Here is a 21,426-nt window from a genome sequence, read left to right on the forward strand (position 1 = left end):
TTGAGCTGGGACGTAGTGTCTCATCTTCTGCCTCAGACTGCGTTTACACCATCAGCTTCATGCGTTCTTGGGTTTTCGGCCTCGGGCTGAATTATACCACCTGCTCTCCTGGGTCTCCAGTTTATGGATGGCAAATCACGGGACTTCTCGGTCTCCATAACGGTGGGAGCCAATTCTGCGTGATGGGTAGGTAGGTGGACAGATAGATGGTGGGTGGATGGATGGATGGATAGATCGATCTCCTACTGGTTCTGGTTCTGGTTCTCCGGAGCACCCTGACTACTGCAATAGTAAACACTGGAAACAATTTCACCAAACGCAGTTGACTTCTGTGTAGTTGATTTAGGACCTTGCTCTCAGGGAGCAGGGCTGAGAGGCTGGGGAGTGCCTGGGGAAGGAGGAAGCGCCGACCAAGTCTGCATTGTCAAGCTGGCCATGGCCACCGGTAAGGAGCGGCTCACTCCCACGGGGTCTTTAGAGCAGCCCTGCAAAATGCCGCTCAGAGCCATCCACCTAGGGCAAGACATGGGGGCACACTGCTCCCCAGCTCTGGTCTCCCACTGGTCAGGGCCACCCACGGGCCATTGACTCCCTAGTGCCTCCAGGTGGCACACGCAGAGATTGCAAGCAGTTCCCGAGGGAGCATCAGAGAAGCCCCCGAGCACCATGTGGCCATGGCTACAACAAGATTGGAGGACTCAGAGTCATCTTTTTAAAATGTAAATTAAATCATGTTGCTCCTGCTCAAAATGCTTCAAGGGCTTCCATCACCCTTACAACACAATCCGAACTCCTCACCATCATCGGGAAGGTCCCCGGGCTCTGCCCCCCACCTAGCCCTCCACCCCAGCTCACGCCTGTCTCCCCTCGCTCCGCCTGCACTCCAGCCCCTCTGACCTTTGGTTGGCCCTGCGCCACGCCACGCCCTGTCCTCCCCAGGGCCTTTGCACATGCCGTTCCTGCACTTGCCACACTCTTCTCCCTGCCCCCACCTGGCTCACTCATTCCTTGTTCTCCTTTATGTACCAACACAGATGTCCTTCCTTCACAGAAACCCTCCTCTCCCCCAGGCAGCCAACATGAAGCCTGTTGCCCTGATTTCTTCTCTCTCGTGGCGCCCTGGTTTGTTGTCATCCTAGGACATCCCCCCCCAGGTCACTATAGGGTCTGTCAGCCTTGCTCAGGCAGATGCATCTCGTGTCCACAGGTGAACACCCAGCCCTGGACCTGGCACCTGTCAGACACCAAGGATTTGTTGAATGAGGAACTACACATCGGTGAGATCATCTAGTTCGGAGGTCATCGGGCTGGGTTATACCGCCCCCTGGAGGCTGCCTTGGGTTAGGTTCTCCAGAAGCAGGTTCTATGGTAAGAATTTGTGTACACATGATTAGGGAATGTTCCCATGGCAAGCCAGTAAGTAAAATCACACAGAGGGTAGCCTTGGCTCAACCCCCCAGGGAGCTCTGGGGACAGTGCAGGTCCCATGTGAGAGGTGACCGGGGGAGAGGCAGGGAGCTGGAGCATTTGTATTAGTATCACTGATGAGACTGCTGCAAAGGCGTTAGGAGGTGTACGGGGGTGTTTTCTGGTGGGCAGCGATTGGGGGAGGGTGCTGGCCGGGGGTGCCCAAGGACACTCAACACCGTACAACATCTCACCCAGTCACACACCATGGAGAACTGTGCCGCTCCAAGTGTCGAAAGCCCCCCTTATAGAGAAGCGCGTATTACTTCCAATTCCTCGTTTGACAGATTTGGACATTGAGGCACAGAGAGGGAAAGTGACCTGCCCAAGGCAACACAGCAAAAGAGACACAAAGCCGGGGACTAGAATGCCGGTGTTTTCGTGGAGGCCCCTGAGTCTTAATTCCTCCTGAAACATAACAGAGGATACTCTACGCCCCAAGTCGAAAACCCCTCCTGGATTTCTCAAGGGGGCCATGGATGCCCCATCCTCTGCCAGGGAGAAATCCAACTGGGAGACGTCAGCAGCCCCGCCCAAAGCAGACGTGCCCATGAAGATAAGGGAGACAGTTTTCCACCAGACAAATTCGTGCCCTGCTCGGTTTAGACATTAAAATGAACTAACTTAATTTCATGCCATATGCAAATCCCCACCAGCTGTCAGCTCTGTAATCACAGGAGACTTAATGTAATAACTAAACAAGAGCAAAAACGCAGCGAATCAAGCTCTGGGCAAGTCCACGGACGGCGGGTTTCGTGTTCCCGGGTGCTCAGCCAGCGCGGAGCATTCACGGCGGACATCTGGAAGCCTGGACACCTGCCATCGCCCTCACCAAAACGCCTGCTGCCATGAGAATAAATAATAGCTAAGGCCCGATCGGGTCGTCACGCACCCCGAGCCCGCACACACCGTGAGCATCTCTCTCTAGACCCCAGAGCTTCTCCCCAACTGTCAGGGTTCAGACCTGCCCAGCCATCTGGGCCCAGGGCTCAGAAGTAGCCCAACCACGTCTCTGGCTCACCGGAACCGAAGGGGTGGGAGGGAGGCTGCTGGCGGGGGCAATGGGTGGAGGGCGGTCTTCCAGCCGGAGAGCCCCACGTTCCTCAGACTGCCCGAGCCAAAACTAATAGCAAACATTCATCAGATGCTTACCCTGGTAAGCCAGGCCCGCCACCTTCTGTGACCATCTCAACATCTCCCAAAGCGTGGAGGATGGTTTCAGGTCATCTGTTCACTCACTCACTCACTGCTGCATTCATTCAACAAACATTTGTGACACATCCGTGACGGGCCAGGTGCTGGGCTGGGGACATCGCGGTGAACCACACACACAGACACCCCTGGCCTCGGGAAGCTGCATTTCTGGTGGGACAAGCCCGTTTTAAATGGGATCTCAAAGCCCTTTGCACCTGCTGTGGCACCAACAGTATTGCCTTGGGGCGAAGCCGTATGTGTGAGAGTTGATTAAGAGAAACTGCAGGACAGGGTGAAAGGTACTATTGCTGGTCTCGTTTTACAGCCCGGGAAACTGAGGCTCGGGGAGGTCCAGCCTGAGATCGCACAGCTGGGACGTGGTGGAGTTCAGATGTGAGCCCGGGTCAGGCTTCAGATCCGGTGTTTTAACCACGGGACCGAGACAAAGTGACCCAACAGGTGGCCCATTTCATTCAAACACTTGGTTCTCGGCCACCAAAAATCCCTGCACATGTGGCTCGCAGCCACTCTCTGCAAATCCTGCCAGGGGGTTACACAACTTCCCCTTGTTCTTGTTTCCACGTTGAGGAGGGTCCAGCCTATTTCACCTCCTTCCTTAAGTTTGGGGGCCAGGACCCCCATTTGAGACAGCCTAACTCAGGGCCCACGACGATGACCAAGTTCCCACCACAGGGAACCCCCCTTGCATCCCCATAACCCACAGCTAGTGCCCCGGCCCCAGCTCCCTGGCTCCTTCTCAAGGGCAGTGGCCGTGACCATGTCTGTGACTGGCATGCGAGCCCTGGGAGTCTTTAAAACAACAACAACAACAACAACAACAGAGGATATCAAGCTGGCCCCTCAGCTGTACACAGGCGTGTATTAAAAGCGAGCGTTGGCGATGTTATTCAGCTGTCAACGGGAGGACAATGCCGCCACCCACCGCCACGTGGATGGCTCTGAGGACGCTGTGCCCAGGGAAATACATAAGCCAGTCACAAAGAGACACTGTCTGAGTCCACTTACCGGAGCCACTTAGAGGGGTCAGCACCCCAAAGACACCGAGCGGAAGGGGGTCTCCCAGGCGAGGGGAGGGTGGAAAGGGGGCTCCTGCAAAACGGGCAGGAAGTTTCAGCTGAGGAAACGAAAGGAGTGCGAATATGTTCAACACCACAAAACTGTCCACCCAAACTCATCACGGTGCTAAATTTTGTAACGATGTGCGTGTTACCACAGTAAAATAATAACAGTAAACAAGGGCAATGTGTAGGCTAGCAGAAGGTGAAAAGTGGAAGTATTTCTATATGCATTGTTTAGAGTGTTGGCTAGAAAGTATTGTAGAAAACTGACCCAGATTACAGGCTCAGGGAAACATGTTCAGGAAGCCCAAGGGGCAGTTGGAAGTGACTCTCATGAAAAAGCAAAAGAAAAGGAAGAGGCTTCCGGTCAAGATGGCGACGTAGGCAGAGATGACTCGCCCCTTGCACAACCACATCAAAATCACAGCTAAAATATAGAACCACCATCACTCAGGAACATCAGAAACTGAGTTGAAAGGAAGTCTAACAATTACAGAACTGAAGAAACCACCTCCATCCAGACTGGTAGGAGGGGCGCAGACGTGGCACAGGCTGGCCCCACACCCACGTGGATAAACATTCGGGAGGAATATCTCGGGAGCAAGGAGTCCCAGCCCCACACCAGGCCCCCCCAGCCCAGGGTTCCAGTGCCAGGAAGAGAAGTCCCCACAACTTCTGGCGGCAAAAACCAGCAGGGACTGAGTCAGTGGAGGAGGCTGCTGGAGCCCTAAGCAGTTCCTCTTAGGGCACCCACACACGGACTCACCTACTCAGACTCACTCCCTCTGGGCTCCAGCACTGGGGAGGCAGCTTGAAGGGTGCCAGTGGTATGCAGGGAGACACTGAGTGTCTGGCATTGGGGCGAGCAGAAGCCACTATCCCTTTGCTGAGCCTTCCCCGCACAGACCTGATAGGTTGGTGCCATGCCTGAGATTCCACCAGCCTGGCACCAGCCTGGCTAACACAGTGTGACCCACCTTATAAATCAACAGAGCCCCCCTCACCCCCAATGTATGGGCCCACCCAAGCTGCTTGTCCATCAGAATGGCTGGTCTCAGCTCCTAAATCCTTTCAAACAAGCAACAGCTGGCTTCTGTGAGCCCTCGCTGCAGCCAGATTAGAGTCACAGATTGGCTTCACCTGGGAATCTGCAAACCCAGCACAAGTAGCAGCCATCTCAGATTGCTTTTCAGCTCAGGAAGGGTGGCCCTGGGCAAAACACAGGTGGGAGCTGACCTTGGCCTGCACCACCCATGAAACACCAGGGCCAACACACCCAGTGCACAGCCACAGACCACATCGGAGCACAGCCTCCCTGCTCCTGTACAACTGATCCTCCACAGAGGTTGGAAATTGGTGGTCAGTGGTCACAGCCAGTCCTTGCAGCTGACTGGCCTGGGTACATCCCTCCCATTGACCTGCCAACAGCGACCAAGGCTCAACTACAGGAGAAGAGTGTACTAAGTTCACATGAAGTGCACACCTTGAGTGCCCAGCTTGGGTGAGAGGGGAGGCTGTGCCACTGGACACTACAGGACACCCACTGCGTTAGGCCACACTACCAAGCCATGGGATCAAAGCAGTTCTACCTAATACATAGAAACAAACACAGGGAGGCTGCCAGAATGAGCAAAGAAACATGGCCCAAATGAAAGAACCGATCAAAACTGCAGTAAGAGAACTCAACAAAATGGAGATAAGCAATCTATCAGATGCAGAGTTCAAAACACCAATTATAAGGATGTTCAGGGAACTTGGTGAGGACCTCAGCAGCATAAAAAAGACCCAGGCAGAAACAAAGGATACACAAATTGAAATAAAGAACAATTTACAGGGAAAGAACAGTAGAGTGGATGAAGCTGAGAATCAAATCAATGATATGAACATAAGGAAGAAAAAAACAACCAATTAGAACAACATGAAAAAAGAATCCAAAAACATAAGGCTAGTATAAACAATCTCTGGGACAACTTCAAGAGGTCCAATAGTTGCCTCATAGGGGTACCAGAAGGAGAAGAGAGAAAGCAAGAAATTGGAAATCTATCTGAAAAAATAGTGATAGAAAACTGCCCTAATTTGGTGAAGGAAATAGACATGCTAGTCCAGGAAGCACAGAGTCCCAATTATGATGGATGAGTAGGGACCCACACCAAGACACATCATAATTAAAATGCTGACGGTTCAAGATAAAGAGAGAACCTTAAAAGCAAGAGAAAAGAAGTCAGTTACCAGAAGGTTGCCAAATGGGAGGGAGCAGGGGGAGAACAGGTGGAGAGGTGAGGGGATTCAGAAGTACAAATAGGTAGTTGCAGAGTAGCCATGGGGTTGTAAATTACAGTGTAGGGAATAGAGTAGCTAAAGAACTTGCATGCATGACCCATGGACATGAACAATCGTGGGGGGATTGCCTGAGGGAGTGGGGGATGCTGGGTGGAGGGGGGCAAAGGGAGGAACATCAGGACAACTGTCATCGCAGAGTCAATAAAATATAATTTTTAAAAAACAGGAAAAAGGCCCGTCACAATGCGATCATCTTAACACGTGGGATGCTCCTGGTAGGTGGCACCTGGCAGGCGGCTGCTGGCTGTGATCCTCCTCCTCCAGCCCCAGCCTCCAAAAGAGGGAGCCGTGGTGAGCGTGTCAGCTCACGCTGGCGTGCCGCCTGTCCAACCGGGCTCCGGAGGGGCCACTTTCCCCATCACAGTCTCAGAGCAGCTGGGAAGGCTCGGGTTGGAAGAGGGAGGGCCAGGGTCACCGGCCTTGAAGGAATCCCCTCCCTTCTCTCCATCTTGAGCCCATGGGCTCATGTGGCAGCTGCACCCCCAGGCAATGCATTGTTCCCAAAGAGATCAGAGACACCGTTGTCGTGGGTGAAACCCTGGAGAACCTTAAGGAGGCAAAGAATGAAAATGCTGAAAGAAGCCAGTCACAAAAAACCACCTATTGTATGATTCCATTTATAGGAGACATCCAGGACACAGACATTGACGCAGACAGGAAACAGATTGCAGGGGGCCGAGGGAGGACCCTGGCGGAGCAGCAGGGACTGATGGCTCATGGGCACGGGGTGTCTCCATGGGGCGAGGAAAATGTCCCCAAATGGACTGACTGTGGTGAAGGTTTCACAATTCTGGGAAGGTACTAAACACCATCGAATGGTACACTTTAAGGCAATGAATTGTGGGCTATGCAAATTATATCTCGAGAAAGCTGATACTAACAAACCAAAAAAGTTGCCTTGGCTCTAAACTTAGTTCCCCAGTTCCTCTAAGCTCCCCAAAGCCGCGAGCATCTCCCTTATTAGGGCAGCCCTGATTTCACAATGATTTTTTTAAAGAGCGTTTTCTCAGCACCTGAAAAAAAGACCCTTTGATGTCCATCTAAAGCCCTCCTAGGAATTCTTATCTATTTAAAAGAGGAGAATGCTTATTAAAAGCTTGGCTTTCTTGGCTAGCCAAGTACTCATGTTAATTTCCTCCGCTCCACGTTACTATGGCAACACAAAGCTCCACTGAGAGCTTCTGGGGTACATCCAGAGGGACTGCAATCTGGACCCAGGGTGAACGGCAGCCGCTCTGCACGGCAGCCCCCGTGCCCTGGCCGCCTCCGCCGCCCCCCGCCCATGGACGCTGCAGGAGGGGGCGTCCCTTGCTGAGAAGGGGGAGGGTCCAGAGAGGGGCTCCTCTGGGTCCACACTCCGTGCCGGCCAAGGGGCTGCCCTGGGCCACCGGCACCACGCAGGAAGAGGAGAGGGTAGTGCTCGCATCTCTCAGACGCTGTGATTTGAAACGGCCTCGGCAGCACCCGCGTCATTTGGTGGCAGGAGACAGCGTCTCGGGCCCGTGAGAGTAACACGGCCTGAACGCTTTCATTAAACAGCCCTCTGTTCTCACGGGTGGGTCTCAGACCTGCAGAAGCTCCCTGCCCCCAGGCCCCGACGACTCGGCCACCCGATGCCAAAGGAGCCTGCAGCCCGTGCCCTCAGGCTGTCGGGCAGAACCGTGGGGTCCGAGGAGGGCAAGGTGCAGAGGGTGTAGGGTAGGCAGCCTCCAAGATGGCCTCCAATGACCTTCACCTCCAGGCTGGTTTGTTCCACGGTGGGTCTGCGTTGTGACCCAGAGAGTTCAGTGGAGGTGACAGTGTGTGACTTCCAAAGCTGGGTCATCAAAGACTGTGGGCTCTTGGATCATTCGTGCTGGGGGAAACTGGCCGCCGTGTTGTGCGGACACCCAAGCAGCCCTGTGGAGCCACGCACATGGGGAGGAGCCCCAGTCCCCGGCACCGGCCAACACCAGCTTGCCGCCCACGTGAGTGAGCCGCCTCGGAAATGGGCCCTCAAGCCCTCGGATGCCTGCAGCCCCAGCCAACAGCGCGATGCAACCTCAAGACCCACCTGGAGTCGGACTATCAGCCGAGCGCCTCCCAGGGTCTTGACACACTCAGACTGCAAGATAAAACATGTTCATTGTTGGGTTAAGCTGCTAAACCAGGGGGTTGTTCATTACACAGCGTGGATACAGAGTGCACCCGGATGCCCACGGAATAGCCAGAAGTTGTCTTGAGAAGAAAGACGGCTTTATCGAGATTATTCCCGCCCTGCTCCTCGCTCCCTTCCCTAAAGTACCTTTACATAAGAAAGTGATGTGTTGATGGGTACGGGCTTTAGAGACTTGGGTTTGTGTCCCGCCTCTGGCCTTGTCCTCTACCCACCTCAGTGTCCTCCCCCTCCGGTAAAACTGAGGAATCAAAATGTAACCAGTCAGCTCTGAAGTTGTAGGGTCTCACAATGGTTAAAAACATAAGTTTTGAGTCAAGAAGACTGGTTTTGAACCCTGACTCTGCCATTTGCTTGCTGTGCTACCTCAGGCTAATTACCTAACTTCTCTGAACCTCATTTTCACCTTCCATACGGCGGGTTTAATCATACCTACTTCCTGGCATGGTTACAATAACCCAATAAACTAATATATATAAATTACTTAGTACACAGTAGGTGCTTAATAAATGGTAGTTACCGCTACCAGTCATGAGATAATGTGACGAGTACAGTTATTTCCACTTAGAGCCAAGATCCAGGAAGAGCAGAGAGGCTGGAGGACTTTAGTGGTCTGGAGTGAGTCCAGGTACAGGTGTTCTTTTAAAAGCTCCCCAGGTGAACCTTTGAGGAACTCCACCCTACAGGAACTCTCACACGAGTGCCCGAGTCAGACAAGAATTCCACTGCAGTGCTGTTCGTAACAGGGAAGGACTGGAAACGATCCCCTGCCCATCAGGAGGTAAATGGGAAATAAATTCTAAATGGAATACTACACAGCAGTGTAAAATTAATGAAGCAGCACTAAGTGTATTAACAGGAATATAAATCTCTAAAATGTAATGCTGAACCACCCCCTGCAAATGCAGGAGGATACATAGAGTATACAGAACATGCAAAAATACGCAGAGCATTGCTATATGTTATTTAGAAATAGATACATGTTGGCAAAAGCCAAAGCCATGCGTGCATCTAAGAAGCATCAAGGTCAAGCTGGAGGTTACCTCTGGGAGGAGGGATGGGAATGTAATGGGGGAGGGGCTGCCCTGGAGCTTCGGGGCACTGGGAATACGATGGGGTATTTTTTAAACTGGGTGGCAGGCACACAGATACCCAGGGTATTGGCTCTGCCCTCCGCATGTCTGAAATATTGCACATTTAAAAATAAGTGTGCATAGAAAAATACCCAGTACAGCTGTGCATGGGCATTTTTCTTCCCGTTGCTTGTGCCTTTTGTTTTATCTGTAATGATCCGTCCAGCTTTTAAGAAATAGAGCAGTTGGCTATTTAACAACGTGGAACACCCTGAGTGCAGGGCATGAGCCATCAGCTCAGGGACACCCACACAGGGTCCCCCAACCTCCGTCTCTTGGCAGTGCCTCAAAAGCTGAACCCGACCACACTGGGTATTCCTAGTAAGGAGTTTTAGTAGTCAGGGGGGAATGCTGCTGAAGTCTCTTCTTCTGCAGCATCTCTGAGTTAGAAAGAGGAAAGAGAAACATCCAAGCAGGCTAGGATGTGAGAGGAGCCTGGGAATGAAAGGGGGGAGAGAACCAGTAGGGTGTATCTTCTTTTAAACACAGGTGAGTCATTCTGGAGCCACCCCAACGCAATACGGCCGCAAGTTGGGGATTCAGGGTTTTCTCAGCAATCTAATCTGCCTCTGCCACCAGGAAGTGCTTGGATGTTGTTTCTTAAAGATGCATAAAGGGTTTTATTTTCTTTTGCATAATGAACACATTTCCCATGCAGCCACTTTCTTAGGTTCTCTGTCAAGTGTCAAGGTTAGGTTTTACAAAAATCCTCCGTGGGCCACTGGGAGGCAATTTCCACCCAATACAGAAACTTAAGAGGGAGAAAGATAACTTTTCAATATCATTTCAGGGGCCATATTTTGTGCATTTAACACAACTGAATGCAGACAACATCCAGAAAGAAAATTGAGTGCGCTCTCTTGACAATGGGCATTAAATGGGGGCAGTGATGCCAGGTGAATTACTGCCCCCTGGTGCCCGCAGACAGCGGTGCAATCATTCGCTGAGAGTCATTTGTGGTGTTGTTCCCTGCATTCCCTTGCTACCATCTCCTGACTATTTTATTTTATTTTTCTTATAGCCATTTTCAGGGACCTTAATGATGTCAATGTCTTGAAAGCTCATAACATGGCCTCACTATTGCCTGCTTTCTCTAAATTTCTGCAGAAACACATCCAGGTAAGCAGATTCATTGGCTGGCTTCCTGCCCATTTTGAAAGCTTTTAAGCAGGAATCTGGCAGTTCTCTGTAACTGGCAGACAAACATGCCAATTGTTGAAAAATCTGGAGATTTTGTTTAAAAATCTAGGCCCGACACTTCTTTTGAAAAAAAAATGGAAAACCTGTCAACTTCTGGACTGCATGCTAGCATAATAAATGCATGCTAAAGCTGAGAAGCTGCGGCCCACTTTGGATGAGACAGGGGCTCGCACATTCTCCGCACTCACCACCTTTCCCTATTGTCTCATGCCCAGACAGTTTTATTCACTGACGATTGTTATATAGCTCCTGGATTCTCTACCATAGCCTAAACTCCCTGAAGAGTTTGCACTGACATCCCAATAAGGAATGAAGAAAGGATGGTACCTTTAAAAGTGGATGATTACATCACCTTATGCCTAGGAGGAGATAGAGGTCCACAAGCCCCATAATACCCAGTTCAGTGAGGCTAAGTGACCTGCTCAAGGTCACACAGCTAGTAAGTGATGGGCCCTGCACTTGAACACACATCTGCCTGACCCCAGGACCTCACTGCTTTGCACTACACCAACCGACCCCCATAATTAGCTGGTTGCGTCGCAGGCCCTCCTCTGGGAAAGGGTTTTACATTACTGCTTGAACCATCAGGAGTGGAATTCAGGTGACATGGAGAGAATGATGTTCATGATCTTTGTTCAAAAGACGGAAACAGGGAGCCCCAGAAATAACCACCATCCTGATTTTGTTTCTTAAAAACCTCATGGTTGGTCCTACTGCAGAGATTTATTCAATTCCAGACAACAAAATTTCGGAAGCATCTACCACCACATGCCATTCCCCATGCCCAGGGCTGGGAGTTGGGCGGACTGGGGGCCAAGTTATAATATAAACAGGGAGCCCAAACAGCAAGGGCCAAAGCTGCCTGGTCCCTCACCTCCCGATGTCCCCCACACGCTGTCTTTCCTGACAACACGCATCTGGCCTGGGCCTGGACACCCCCTTTTGTGCTGTGAGTCAGCGGCTTCCCTAAAACTGGAATCCGACTGAGCCCTATGAAACGGCAATGGGGTCTCTCCCCAGGGGATGGAGCAAGCTGCAGCTCTGACAGTTTTTTCTGCAGGTAACAAATAAGCAATGACTTGGTGTCTTCTCTAGGAATAATTGCAATAGCACACACTCACCACTTGGCTCTCACACAAAAACCCTAGTGGATGGACCGTCTTCGCATTGCACCAGTCTTACGCCAAACAGGATCAGCAAGGTCAATTCGCTGAAGGTACTCAGTTTGCAAGTGGCAGACATGAGATTTGAACTCAGGGCTGTGTAACTCCGAGGGTGACATCCAGCGAAATGTGTGTTCTGGAAAAGGTCAGATCTTGAAGGGTCAGGCCTTCTGCAGCGGGCCAAAGCTGAGCTGTGACAGGCAAGCTGGCTCACCAGAGGGAAGTGGAGCTGCCGTGCTGGTTGGCGCTGGGCTGCCGCAGTGGGACCGCTTCTATGGGGCCACCTCACAGCCTGCTGTCCCACAGCTGTGCTGTTGCACGACGGAGCTGTCTTCACTGAAGGGTCCCCCACTTCACCACGGCCCAAACTGGGGGCTCCTGTTAGCGTTGAACTGACACCAATGACCATCGGTTGACATGACATCTTAATGTTTAGAATTACTGGGCATGCCACAGGTCCTGGATGTTTGGTTTCAATATTCCTGAATTAAGATGGAGATTTCAAAGAGAAGAAGATGAAGGTTTCAAAGCGTGTGGTGGTTGCAGGGTGGGGGGAGGTGGAGGAGGGTACAGAGGAGATAAATGGTGATTGATGGACAGTGTGCAGTTGATGGGCTGTGGAATTGTGCACCTGAAACCCGTATAATTTTGTTAACCGGTGTCGCCCCAATATATTCAATAAGAAGGAAAAAATAATAAATACAAAAGAAAAAGATGGAGGTTTCAGCTTTCTTCATGAAGGAAAAAAATTCTCTCTTTCTCTTCCTCTCTTCCCTCCTCCCCCGCCCCCCCCCCCCCCAGAAGCCAAAACAAGCAGCCAGGCCCTTCTCTGGAGGATCCAAATTAAAAGTCAGGGACGAGCCCTGGCTGGCATAGCTCAGTGGATTGAGCGCGGGCTGCGAACCCAAGTGTCGCAGGTTCGATTCCCAGTCAGGGCACATGCCTGGGTCTCAGGCCATGACCCCCAGCAACCGCACATTGATGTTTCTCTCTCTATCTCTATCTCCCTTCCTTTCCTCTCTAAAAAATAAATAAAATCTTAAAAAAAATTTAAAAAAAAAAGTCAGGGACGAAAAGAGAGAAGGGGAGAAAAAGGAGAAAGCTCAGTTCTGGTAGCACAGGGTGGAGGATGAGAAGTGGGCTGTGAAGTCAGACTAATAGGGTAGAGAGGTGCAAACCACCAACATCCTCATATTACACCTAAAGAAACTGAGGCCAGGAGAGATGCCTGAGAAGGAGACCTGTGGGACGGTCAGCTGTTTCAAACCAGCGGCGTTGTGAGTTTCCCAATTTCCGTGCCTGCAAAACCACATCAGCGCGGGATTTTCCACACCCACTACTCCAGCCGGTCGCCCAGGCCCCACCCCTCCTGTTGTTTATTGGCTGCTGCGACACGAGACCGACGCAGAAACCAACCAATGGGAGTGGACCACGGCGAGACTTTCCCCGGGAAGCCGAGGCGACGCGAGAACCCGGAAGTGCGAGGAGCGCACCAGTGCAGGAGGCCTACCCGCCTCGACGAGAGTGACCAGCCGACCAATGGCAAGCTGGAGGGGGCGGGCCCAGAAGGCCGGCAGCGAGGAGGTTGTGGTATCCTGCCGCGGAGCTAGCGAACGCCGGGACAGCGGCCGCAGGGCCTGGCAAAGGTGCGCGGAGAGGAGGTGGTGAGCCCGAGGAACTTGGAAGGAGAGGGCAGGGAAGGGTGCGGTAGGACAGGAAGCCCTGGGCGGGGTTCGGAAAGGGGCGGCTCCCCAGAATGACAGTCCAGCGCTCTCCCCTCCCTGGGCCTCAGTTTCCCGCTTCCTAGAGTAGTGGTGGGTGAGAGATCGCGCCTCCCGGAACGCACTTCCAGCTCCCCGCGCACACCCGCGTCACCGGCGAACACCAGCCACCCCCAGGAGGCCGTCCCTCGGGGATAACGCGCAGACCACCTGGACGAAGAGTGACCCACACCGTCTCCGTACCTCCAGTCTCCGTAACCCCACAGTGGGCCAAGTGAACCCCCATTAGAGCGCGTAGCAAGCCATTTCCAGTGTTCTGGATCAACGAGCCAGCGCTCAACCCGCGCCCCCACCGTTAGACCTACAGCCCTGAGCGATAAGGCCTAGCACCAGGAGCTGGTGCACGGGCCCTGATTATGGATACGGTAGAGGTGACGCCTCGGGCACCCAGAACTCAGACGCACTGGGGATTCGTACCCGATGCTTCTGTTTACTCCCTGTGCGCCTCCTGGGAATTGACTTGCCCCGTCTGTCTCTTGTTTCCCTCTTCTGTACAGCGGAGCTGGGGTGGCTGTCCTTCTTAGGGTACTGAGGGTTACGCGAGATAACGTATGGCTAGCGCTCAGCTCGGCACTCAGCACACCAGTTGCCCAATAAATGCTTATTGTTAGCATGCCTGACCCCCCCCACTTTCACTGTCATCCCCCAACACAAACCCCCTGTCACAGAGGGCGCGGGGTCACTGGTCTGGCCCACACCCTGAGTTGTTCTTGAGATGTTTGACTGCCCAAACTCTAGGTGGCATCCCAGAAAAGGCAAGAGAGGGGACTGGCAATGCGGCTAGTTTCAGGGTGAGGGCAGGAAGAGGTGGCCAGCCATGTGACAATACATCAGGTCACCAAACAGTTGCACTTATCAAGGAATGGGCCTCAAAACTGCCTTGGCCAATCTGGGTGTGTTAGGTTCTTACTTTTGCCCCAGACACTCAGTGTTTGGGGTCCGAGGCCACAGAATTTGTGATGGAGGGTAGACTTTAGAGCCACAGGGTCCTGAATTCAAGTCCTAAGGCTCTCACCTTCTCACTGGGTGACTTCTCCAAACCTGTTTCCTCATCTGGAGAGTGGGGCGCCTGTAGCATCAGCTCTTGTTGAAGATTGCAGGAGGGTATGTGTAGGCCCTTAGAGCTTACTTAGCACAGGGCCTGGCACACAGTAAGTGCCTAATAAATGCTGGGCAACGGCAGCATTACTTTTCAGACACCACCCTGCAGAGGGCTCCAATCCTTCCAGGCTGGCCCCTCCACGTTTATACCCACTCCTTGCTTGCCCCCACCCCCTGGTCACAGTGAATTCAGAGGCCTGGGGGTCTCCAAGCCCTAGCTGGAGTCAGAAATGCACCCCAAACATGCCTCATCTCCTCTGACTCTTGGTTCCTTTCAGATCTGGCTCTCTTTCGGACGACTGTGGATATGTGCAAGGGGGCCACCCCTGAGTCCAGATGACACTCGTGCCAATGGCTTCAGTGATGGCCGTGACTGAACCAAAATGGGTCTCCATGTGGGGCCGCTTCCTGTGGGTGATGCTGCTGAGCCTGGCGCTGGGGTCCTTGCTGGCCCTGCTGCTGCCCCTGGAGGCCATGGAGGAGCAGGGTCTGGCCTTGCTCAAAGGCTTCTACCTGCTCAGCGGCAGGTTGGACAGGGCACAGCACGCCGTCAGCAGATATGCCAGACCATCCACAGAACTCAGTGTCACCTCCAAGGATGCAGCACTGCTGGTGGTCAAGGCCAAGTCCTCCCCAGGTAAGAGGGAGTGGCTGTCTCTCCTCCACAGTTGATTGTTCGCTTTGTTTGGATTATGCCACATTTGGTTTGTCTGTTATCATTTGTGTTTACACTTGTTAAAATTATTGGGGTACCTTGTTAATAACAAATTTTAGGAGTACAACTTGGTAATATGACATCTGTTTATTCTATGGGGTGACATTGGCTAATGAGGTTATGTAAGTTTCATGTGTACAAGTCTATACACATCATCTGTATGCCGCATTGTGTTCACCGCCCAGAATCTGCAGCCTCCTGCTCACCGTACACTTGACCCCCTGTGCCGTCTTTGCCCTCCCCCGTCCCCCTTTTCTCTGGGAACCACCATTCAGTTGTCCGTATCTATGAGTTTTTGTTTGTTCATTCATTGCTTTATGTTTTATATCCCACGTGAGTGAATTTATATGGTTCTGGTCCTTTTCCAGCTGACTTACTTCCCCTAGCATAATACTCTCAGGATCCAACCATGCTGAGGCAGATGGCAATGTGTCATCTTTTTATGGCTGAGTAGTATTCCATCACACACATGTACGACACCTTCTTTATCCATCCGTCCATCAAAGGGCACCTGGGTTTCCGTGTTTTGGCCACTGTGAAGAATGCTGCAGTGAACATAGAACTACATATATCTTTATGAATGCTTTCACATTTTTCAGGTAGATACCCAGAAGAGGGATTGCTGGGTCACATGATAACTCTATTTTTAAATTTTTGAGAAACCTCCATCTGTTTTCTATAGGGGCTGTACCAACTAACATTCCCACCAGCAGTGTGCGAGAGCTCCCTCTTCACGTCCTCCCCAACTCCTTATGGTATCTCATAGTTGTAACTTGTTTTCCCTTACCACTAGTGAGGTTGAGCAATTTTTTTAAAAGACTTTATTCTTAGAGAGCGGGGAGGGGAGGGAGAAAGAGAGGGAGAGAAACATTGATATGAGAGAGAAACATCCATCAGTAGCCTCTCATGAGCGCCTGGACCTGGGATGGAACCTGCAACCCAGGCATGTGCCCTGACCGGGAATTGAACCAGCGACCTTTCTACTAGGCAGGACGATGTCCAACCAAGTCACACTGGTCAGGATGACGCTGAGCATCTTTTCATGTATCTGTTGGCTGCCTGTATGTCTTCCCTGGAAAAAGGTCTATTCAGGTCCTCTACCCAAGTTTTAATCAAAATTTTTTCATGTGTTGTTGAATTGTATGAGTTCTTTATCTATTTTGCATGTTGGCCCCTTATTGGAAGTATCATTTGTAAATATCTCCCATTCAGTGGGCTGCCTTTTTGTTTTGTTGGTGCTTTCTTTTTTGCTTTGGAGCTTTTTAGTTTGATGCAGTGGTTTGTTAGTTTGTTTGCTTTTACTTCCCATGCCTTTGGTGTCAAGTTCACAAAAACTCCTGAGACCAAGGTATTTAAGTTTAGTGCCCATATATTCTCCCATATATTCTATTGCTTCAGGTCTTATATTCAAGTCTTTAATCCATTTTTAGTTAATTTTTGTGCACATTGTCAGTTGTTTTATCCTTTTGTGTGTGGCTTCCCAGTTTTCCCATGCCATTTACTAAGACTTTCCTTTCTCCATCGTATGTTTTCGGCTCCTTTTATGAAAATTAGTTGCCTGTGTGGGGGGTTGTTTCTGGACTCTCAATTCTGTTCTGTTCACCTGTGCATTTTTCTGCCAGGACCATACTGGTTTGATTGCTGCCGCTCTGCGCTTTTGCTGCTATGTTGTATTTTCACTTCCCAGCCTTCTTTACCAGGTTCCGCCAGGGGGTGTGGGGCAGCGGGGGCAAGTCTGCGATCTCACAGCTCTGCCCCCCGCCCCACCAGCAGCAGAGGCAGTCAACACCACTGTGTTAAGACTTCTCAGCTGCCTCTACCTGGTTTTGGTGGGGGGCAGGGGGAGCCAGGGAGGGAGCTGTCTTGTCCCTGAGGGAAACTGCCCTGCCTGCCTTACAGTCCAGGCTCTAGTGTGAGCGCTGTGGTACGACTCCCCCACCGCTGCCAACTGGCTGGAGCCGAGGTGGGTGCTGAGCCTCATCTGTGGCCACCATCCCTGCCCTTCCCCCATCCCACCTTCCCTACTTTCATCCCAGGTGTGGATCTTTCAGGCACGTGTGTGTGTTGAACAGGGGATCCTTTTTTCAGTTACCCGACTTTTTGTACATTACAGGGGAGAAACGATGGAGTCCTCTCACTCCCCCATGATGCCCACGTCACTCTCAGCACTTGCTAATGCAGATGTTTAGTGTCTACTTCGTCCTATGTGCAGGGTACAGGGTGTCACAGTGAAGAAGTCAGCCCTGACCTCCCAGCCTAGACAAGCTGACAGGTGACCCATACAGCGCCACCAAGGTGGTGATGGGGGAGCAAAGGAGGCCACAGGAGCACACCAGGAAGGCTCCCTGGAGGAAGGGGTACTTAAGCTGAGACCAGAGTGTGAGCAGGAGTGATCCAAAGAACAGTCACGAGGGGAGAGTGCTCCAGCAGAGGCCTGAGGGTAAGAGTCTTGGGCACTTGAGGAACTAAAGGAAGCCCAAGAAGTGTGGCTGACACTCACTTGGTGGGAGAGCTGGTAGAAGAAAGACTAGATGTTTAACAGGGTGCGGCTGAAAACCACTAGGTTAAGAGAATTAAAGGGCCCAAGGAGGGAGGCTTCAGGGGCTAGTACCAGTGGGGAGCTATTTACAGCCTGGCCCCCAGAGCAGGGGAGACCCCATCATGATGCAGGGAGGGCCGAGTGCTGGGAGCTGTGGCCAGAGGTACACGCCCACTCCCCACGCGGCAGGCAGGGGGCAAGGTGATGCCTCCAGGACTGTGGGACAAATGAAAAACCGCCAGCCTACCACCCCATGGGGCTGTGGGGAATAAACACATCCACACACACAGGAGTACCAGCATGCTGGGAGGAGCAGCAGCATGGCTGGACCGAGCCCCCGAGGCCATGGCTTCCCCTGGGGCCCAGCAGCTGACCACTCACCTGGACGTGCTCTGCCACTCCCGGCCCTCCCTGCCACTCCCCACCCTCCCTGACTGTGCTCCTTTGGCTCTTTTCCAGCCGGGAAGTTGGAAGCCAAAGCAGCTCTGAACCAAGCCCTGGAAATGAAACGCCAAGGCAAGCGGAAAAAAGCCCACAAGCTCTTCTTGCACGCCCTGAAGATGGACCCAGACTTTGTGGACGCCCTCAACGAGTTTGGCATCTTCTCGGAAGAGGACAAGGACATCATCCAGGCAGATTACTTGTACACCAGGGCGCTGACCATCTCGCCCGACCACAAAAAAGCGCTGATCAACCGGGACCGGACGCTGCCGCTGGTCGAGGAGATCGACCAGAGGTACTTCAGCATCATCGACAGCAAAGTGAAGAAGGTCATGTCCATCCCCAAGGGCAACTCCGCGCTGCGAAGGGTCATGGAGGAAACGTACTACCATCACATCTACCACACGGTGGCGATCGAGGGCAACACCCTCACCCTCTCAGAAATCAGGCACATCCTGGAGACCCGCTACGCTGTGCCGGGGAAGAGCCTGGAGGAGCAGAACGAGGTCATCGGCATGCACGCAGCAATGAAGTATGTCAACACGACACTGGTCTCCCGCATCGGGTCCGTCACCATCAGCGACGTACTGGAGATCCACAGGCGGGTGCTGGGTTACGTGGACCCCGTGGAAGCCGGCAGGTTTCGGACGACACAGGTCCTCGTGGGACACCACATCCCTCCCCACCCCCAGGAGGTGGAGAAGCAGATGAAAGAGTTCATACAGTGGCTCAACTCCGAGGACGCCATGAATCTGCACCCAGTGGAGTTTGCAGCCTTGGCCCACTATAAACTTGTGTACATCCACCCTTTCATCGACGGCAACGGAAGGACTTCGCGCCTGCTGATGAACCTCATCCTGATGCAGGCGGGCTACCCCCCCATCACCATCCGCAAGGAGCAGAGATCCGAGTACTACCACGTACTGGAAGTCGCCAACGAAGGCGACGTGAGGCCATTCATTCGCTTCATTGCCAAGTGTACAGAGACCACCCTGGACACCCTGCTCTTTGCCACAACAGAGTACCCAGTGGCACTGCCCGAGGCCAAACCCAACCACTCTGGGTTCAAGGAGACACTACCTGTGAAACCTTAACCCTTAAAGCCTCCCTTAGTGACAGGGTTTCCAGGGGGAGAAAAACCAAAACCTAGCATTTCTAGAAACCTTGTCGTTTCCCAAAGCAAAAGGAAACAGATAAGGAACTTAAACATTCTTTACCTCCAATTTTTTTTTAAAGAAAAAAACTAAATTATTAAGACTTGTTTCTAGGATAACTTATAATTCAGCCAACTTATTTATTTTCTTCTTTTGAGCTAGGAAATGTTGTGTGGTGTCTGCCATCCATGCTGGTGGCCCATGCTTACGGGGGTCCCAGCAGGCATTGGGGGCACCCATGTTCTTTGCACGTGACCAGAACAAGTTCTGGGGCAGAATTTGCACGAAGGTGGGGAGAGGCCAAGACTGGGATGAGATCCAGACACACGGGACTAACTCCTCCAGGTCTTTCTCCAAGACTGGCCAACAGGTTCTGTGACTTGACCTGGTCCCAGGTTTTGGGAAATGATTGAAAGCTTGCTTTCTTAGAGCTTTCTGCTTCCCTACAAAGAGGCCGGTGTTGTGACTAATTCCCACCTGGCAGGGCAGACAGAGACGGAAAATGACACGAGCATTGACAACATTTCTAGTTCGGTATCTTGCTCATTCCAAGAGCCAGAGTTTGCAAACTCTAGTGTCGGAGGCTGTTTTCCCATACTAATACTATTTTTCTAATGAAGGATAGGGGAACTGGATTTCCCTTTGGGGTCCACGTTTCTCCCCTGCATCTGCAGCACTCAGCCCAGAGGTCTGCAAGTTCTCCGGGTGTCCCCGGAACGAGGCCCGCTGCGGATCAGGCCCTCTCCCCGAGTGTGGCATCTGTAACTGGGCGTTGCAGAGCACCTCTGAGAAAACACGTGCCACATCACCACCAAGTACATGTTTTGTTTTGTTTTTAATCTTCACCCAAGGATATGTTTATTGATTTGAGAGGGAGGGAGAGAGAAACGTTGATCAGTTGGCTCCCGTATGCACCTTCTGGTGTACGGGAAGTGCTCCAACCCACTGAGCAACCCAGCCAGGGTTAAATAAGCATTCTCGTAATGGATTGGAGCATCAGTTTGTACTGAACCACGAGAAACCTTTGACCACAGCCGGGACATGCCCCTTTTTGTCATGCTGTTGGATCCACTTACTGACCTGCCCCCAACCAGCCACAGCCACTGTCCTGTCCAGCACCCTCGGGGAAACAGAACAGATCGCCTTGGAGTGGCCTTAGTTTTCCACCAACTTGTCGTATGTACTACGGCTGAGATGTCCTTCTGGGGAAGCAGAAAGTCTCTTCTCTTTCAATCACATACGGCACAGGAGCCAACACAACTGCTGCTATTTAGTGAGACCGGCCAGAGCCGTGGGCTCCTGCCCCGGGGACAGGGCCCGGCACTGCCCTGCACCCCGCCAGTGCCTGAGGGGCGCAGAGGGTGCGCAGCGCCAGCTCTGGTCTGGGGATCAGTCGCTATTCTTAGGTAGCAAGTGTTCGTGGTTATCTAATCGTGTGGTAAGCACATTCAGAATGGTTTTCTGAAAGATTAAGGGAAATGAATGGAAAGATATATGAAATGGGCTCAAGTGAGTTATTCAAACCTTTATATTCTCATCCTTGTACGCTACCATGAAGGTATTTTTTAGACCTTAAATCTTCTACATCGTGGTTTTATAAGCACACCAAGGAAGCCTGATGGAAGTTCTTGCTTTGTACTATTGAAATGGGCACTTTAGCTAAATGTGAAGGACATTACTTTAACAAATAACTGACTCTAATAAAGTATTTTATTATATTAAATAAACGCCTCAGACTGTGCTGTCTTCTTCAGGAGATAGTTCCACTTGTCGGGGGGCCGCAGACCCGTTCAGTACACAGTCCCGGCCGGGGGGCAGACGGGAGGCGGGCACTCCCGCGGGAAACGGGGCGAAGCTGGCTGAGTGAGCAGCCCACCCAGGCCGACGGACCCGGCTCACTGACCTCTCCCTTAGGACTCAAGTGGCGGGAGTGGGTTTTCATGTTTCTATTTACCGCGAGTCTG

General features: G+C 52.1%; 1 protein-coding gene and 1 non-coding gene across 4 annotated transcripts; one reads left to right on the forward strand and one right to left on the reverse strand.

Annotated features, from left to right (window-relative positions):
* Positions 1-10,381: 10,381 nt before the first annotated feature.
* On the reverse strand, positions 10,382-10,511 carry LOC123823762. Its single transcript, XR_006786589.1, has one exon. It is a non-coding gene; the product is annotated as a small nucleolar RNA SNORA33 (small nucleolar RNA).
* Positions 10,512-13,272: 2,761 nt separating this feature from the next.
* On the forward strand, positions 13,273-21,185 carry FICD (FIC domain protein adenylyltransferase). Of its 3 annotated transcripts, none has more exons than XM_045841720.1 (3): positions 13,273-13,377; positions 14,892-15,250; positions 18,327-21,185. In XM_045841720.1, exons 2-3 carry the CDS (start codon positions 14,950-14,952, stop codon positions 19,400-19,402), a joined length of 1,377 nt encoding a protein of 458 aa, XP_045697676.1. In that variant the 5' UTR covers positions 13,273-13,377; positions 14,892-14,949; the 3' UTR covers positions 19,403-21,185. The 3 variants fall into 3 exon arrangements, with proteins under 3 accessions (XP_045697676.1, XP_045697670.1, XP_045697681.1); XM_045841714.1 differs by having other exon boundaries at positions 13,307-13,395; XM_045841725.1 differs by having other exon boundaries at positions 13,307-13,392.
* The last annotated feature ends 241 nt before the right edge of the window (positions 21,186-21,426 follow it).

The sequence above is a fragment of the Phyllostomus hastatus genome, unplaced genomic scaffold (genome assembly GCF_019186645.2).
Source record: "Phyllostomus hastatus isolate PE091 unplaced genomic scaffold, TTU_PhHast_1.1 phas_contig_1162, whole genome shotgun sequence".
Taxonomy (NCBI): domain Eukaryota; kingdom Metazoa; phylum Chordata; class Mammalia; order Chiroptera; family Phyllostomidae; genus Phyllostomus; species Phyllostomus hastatus.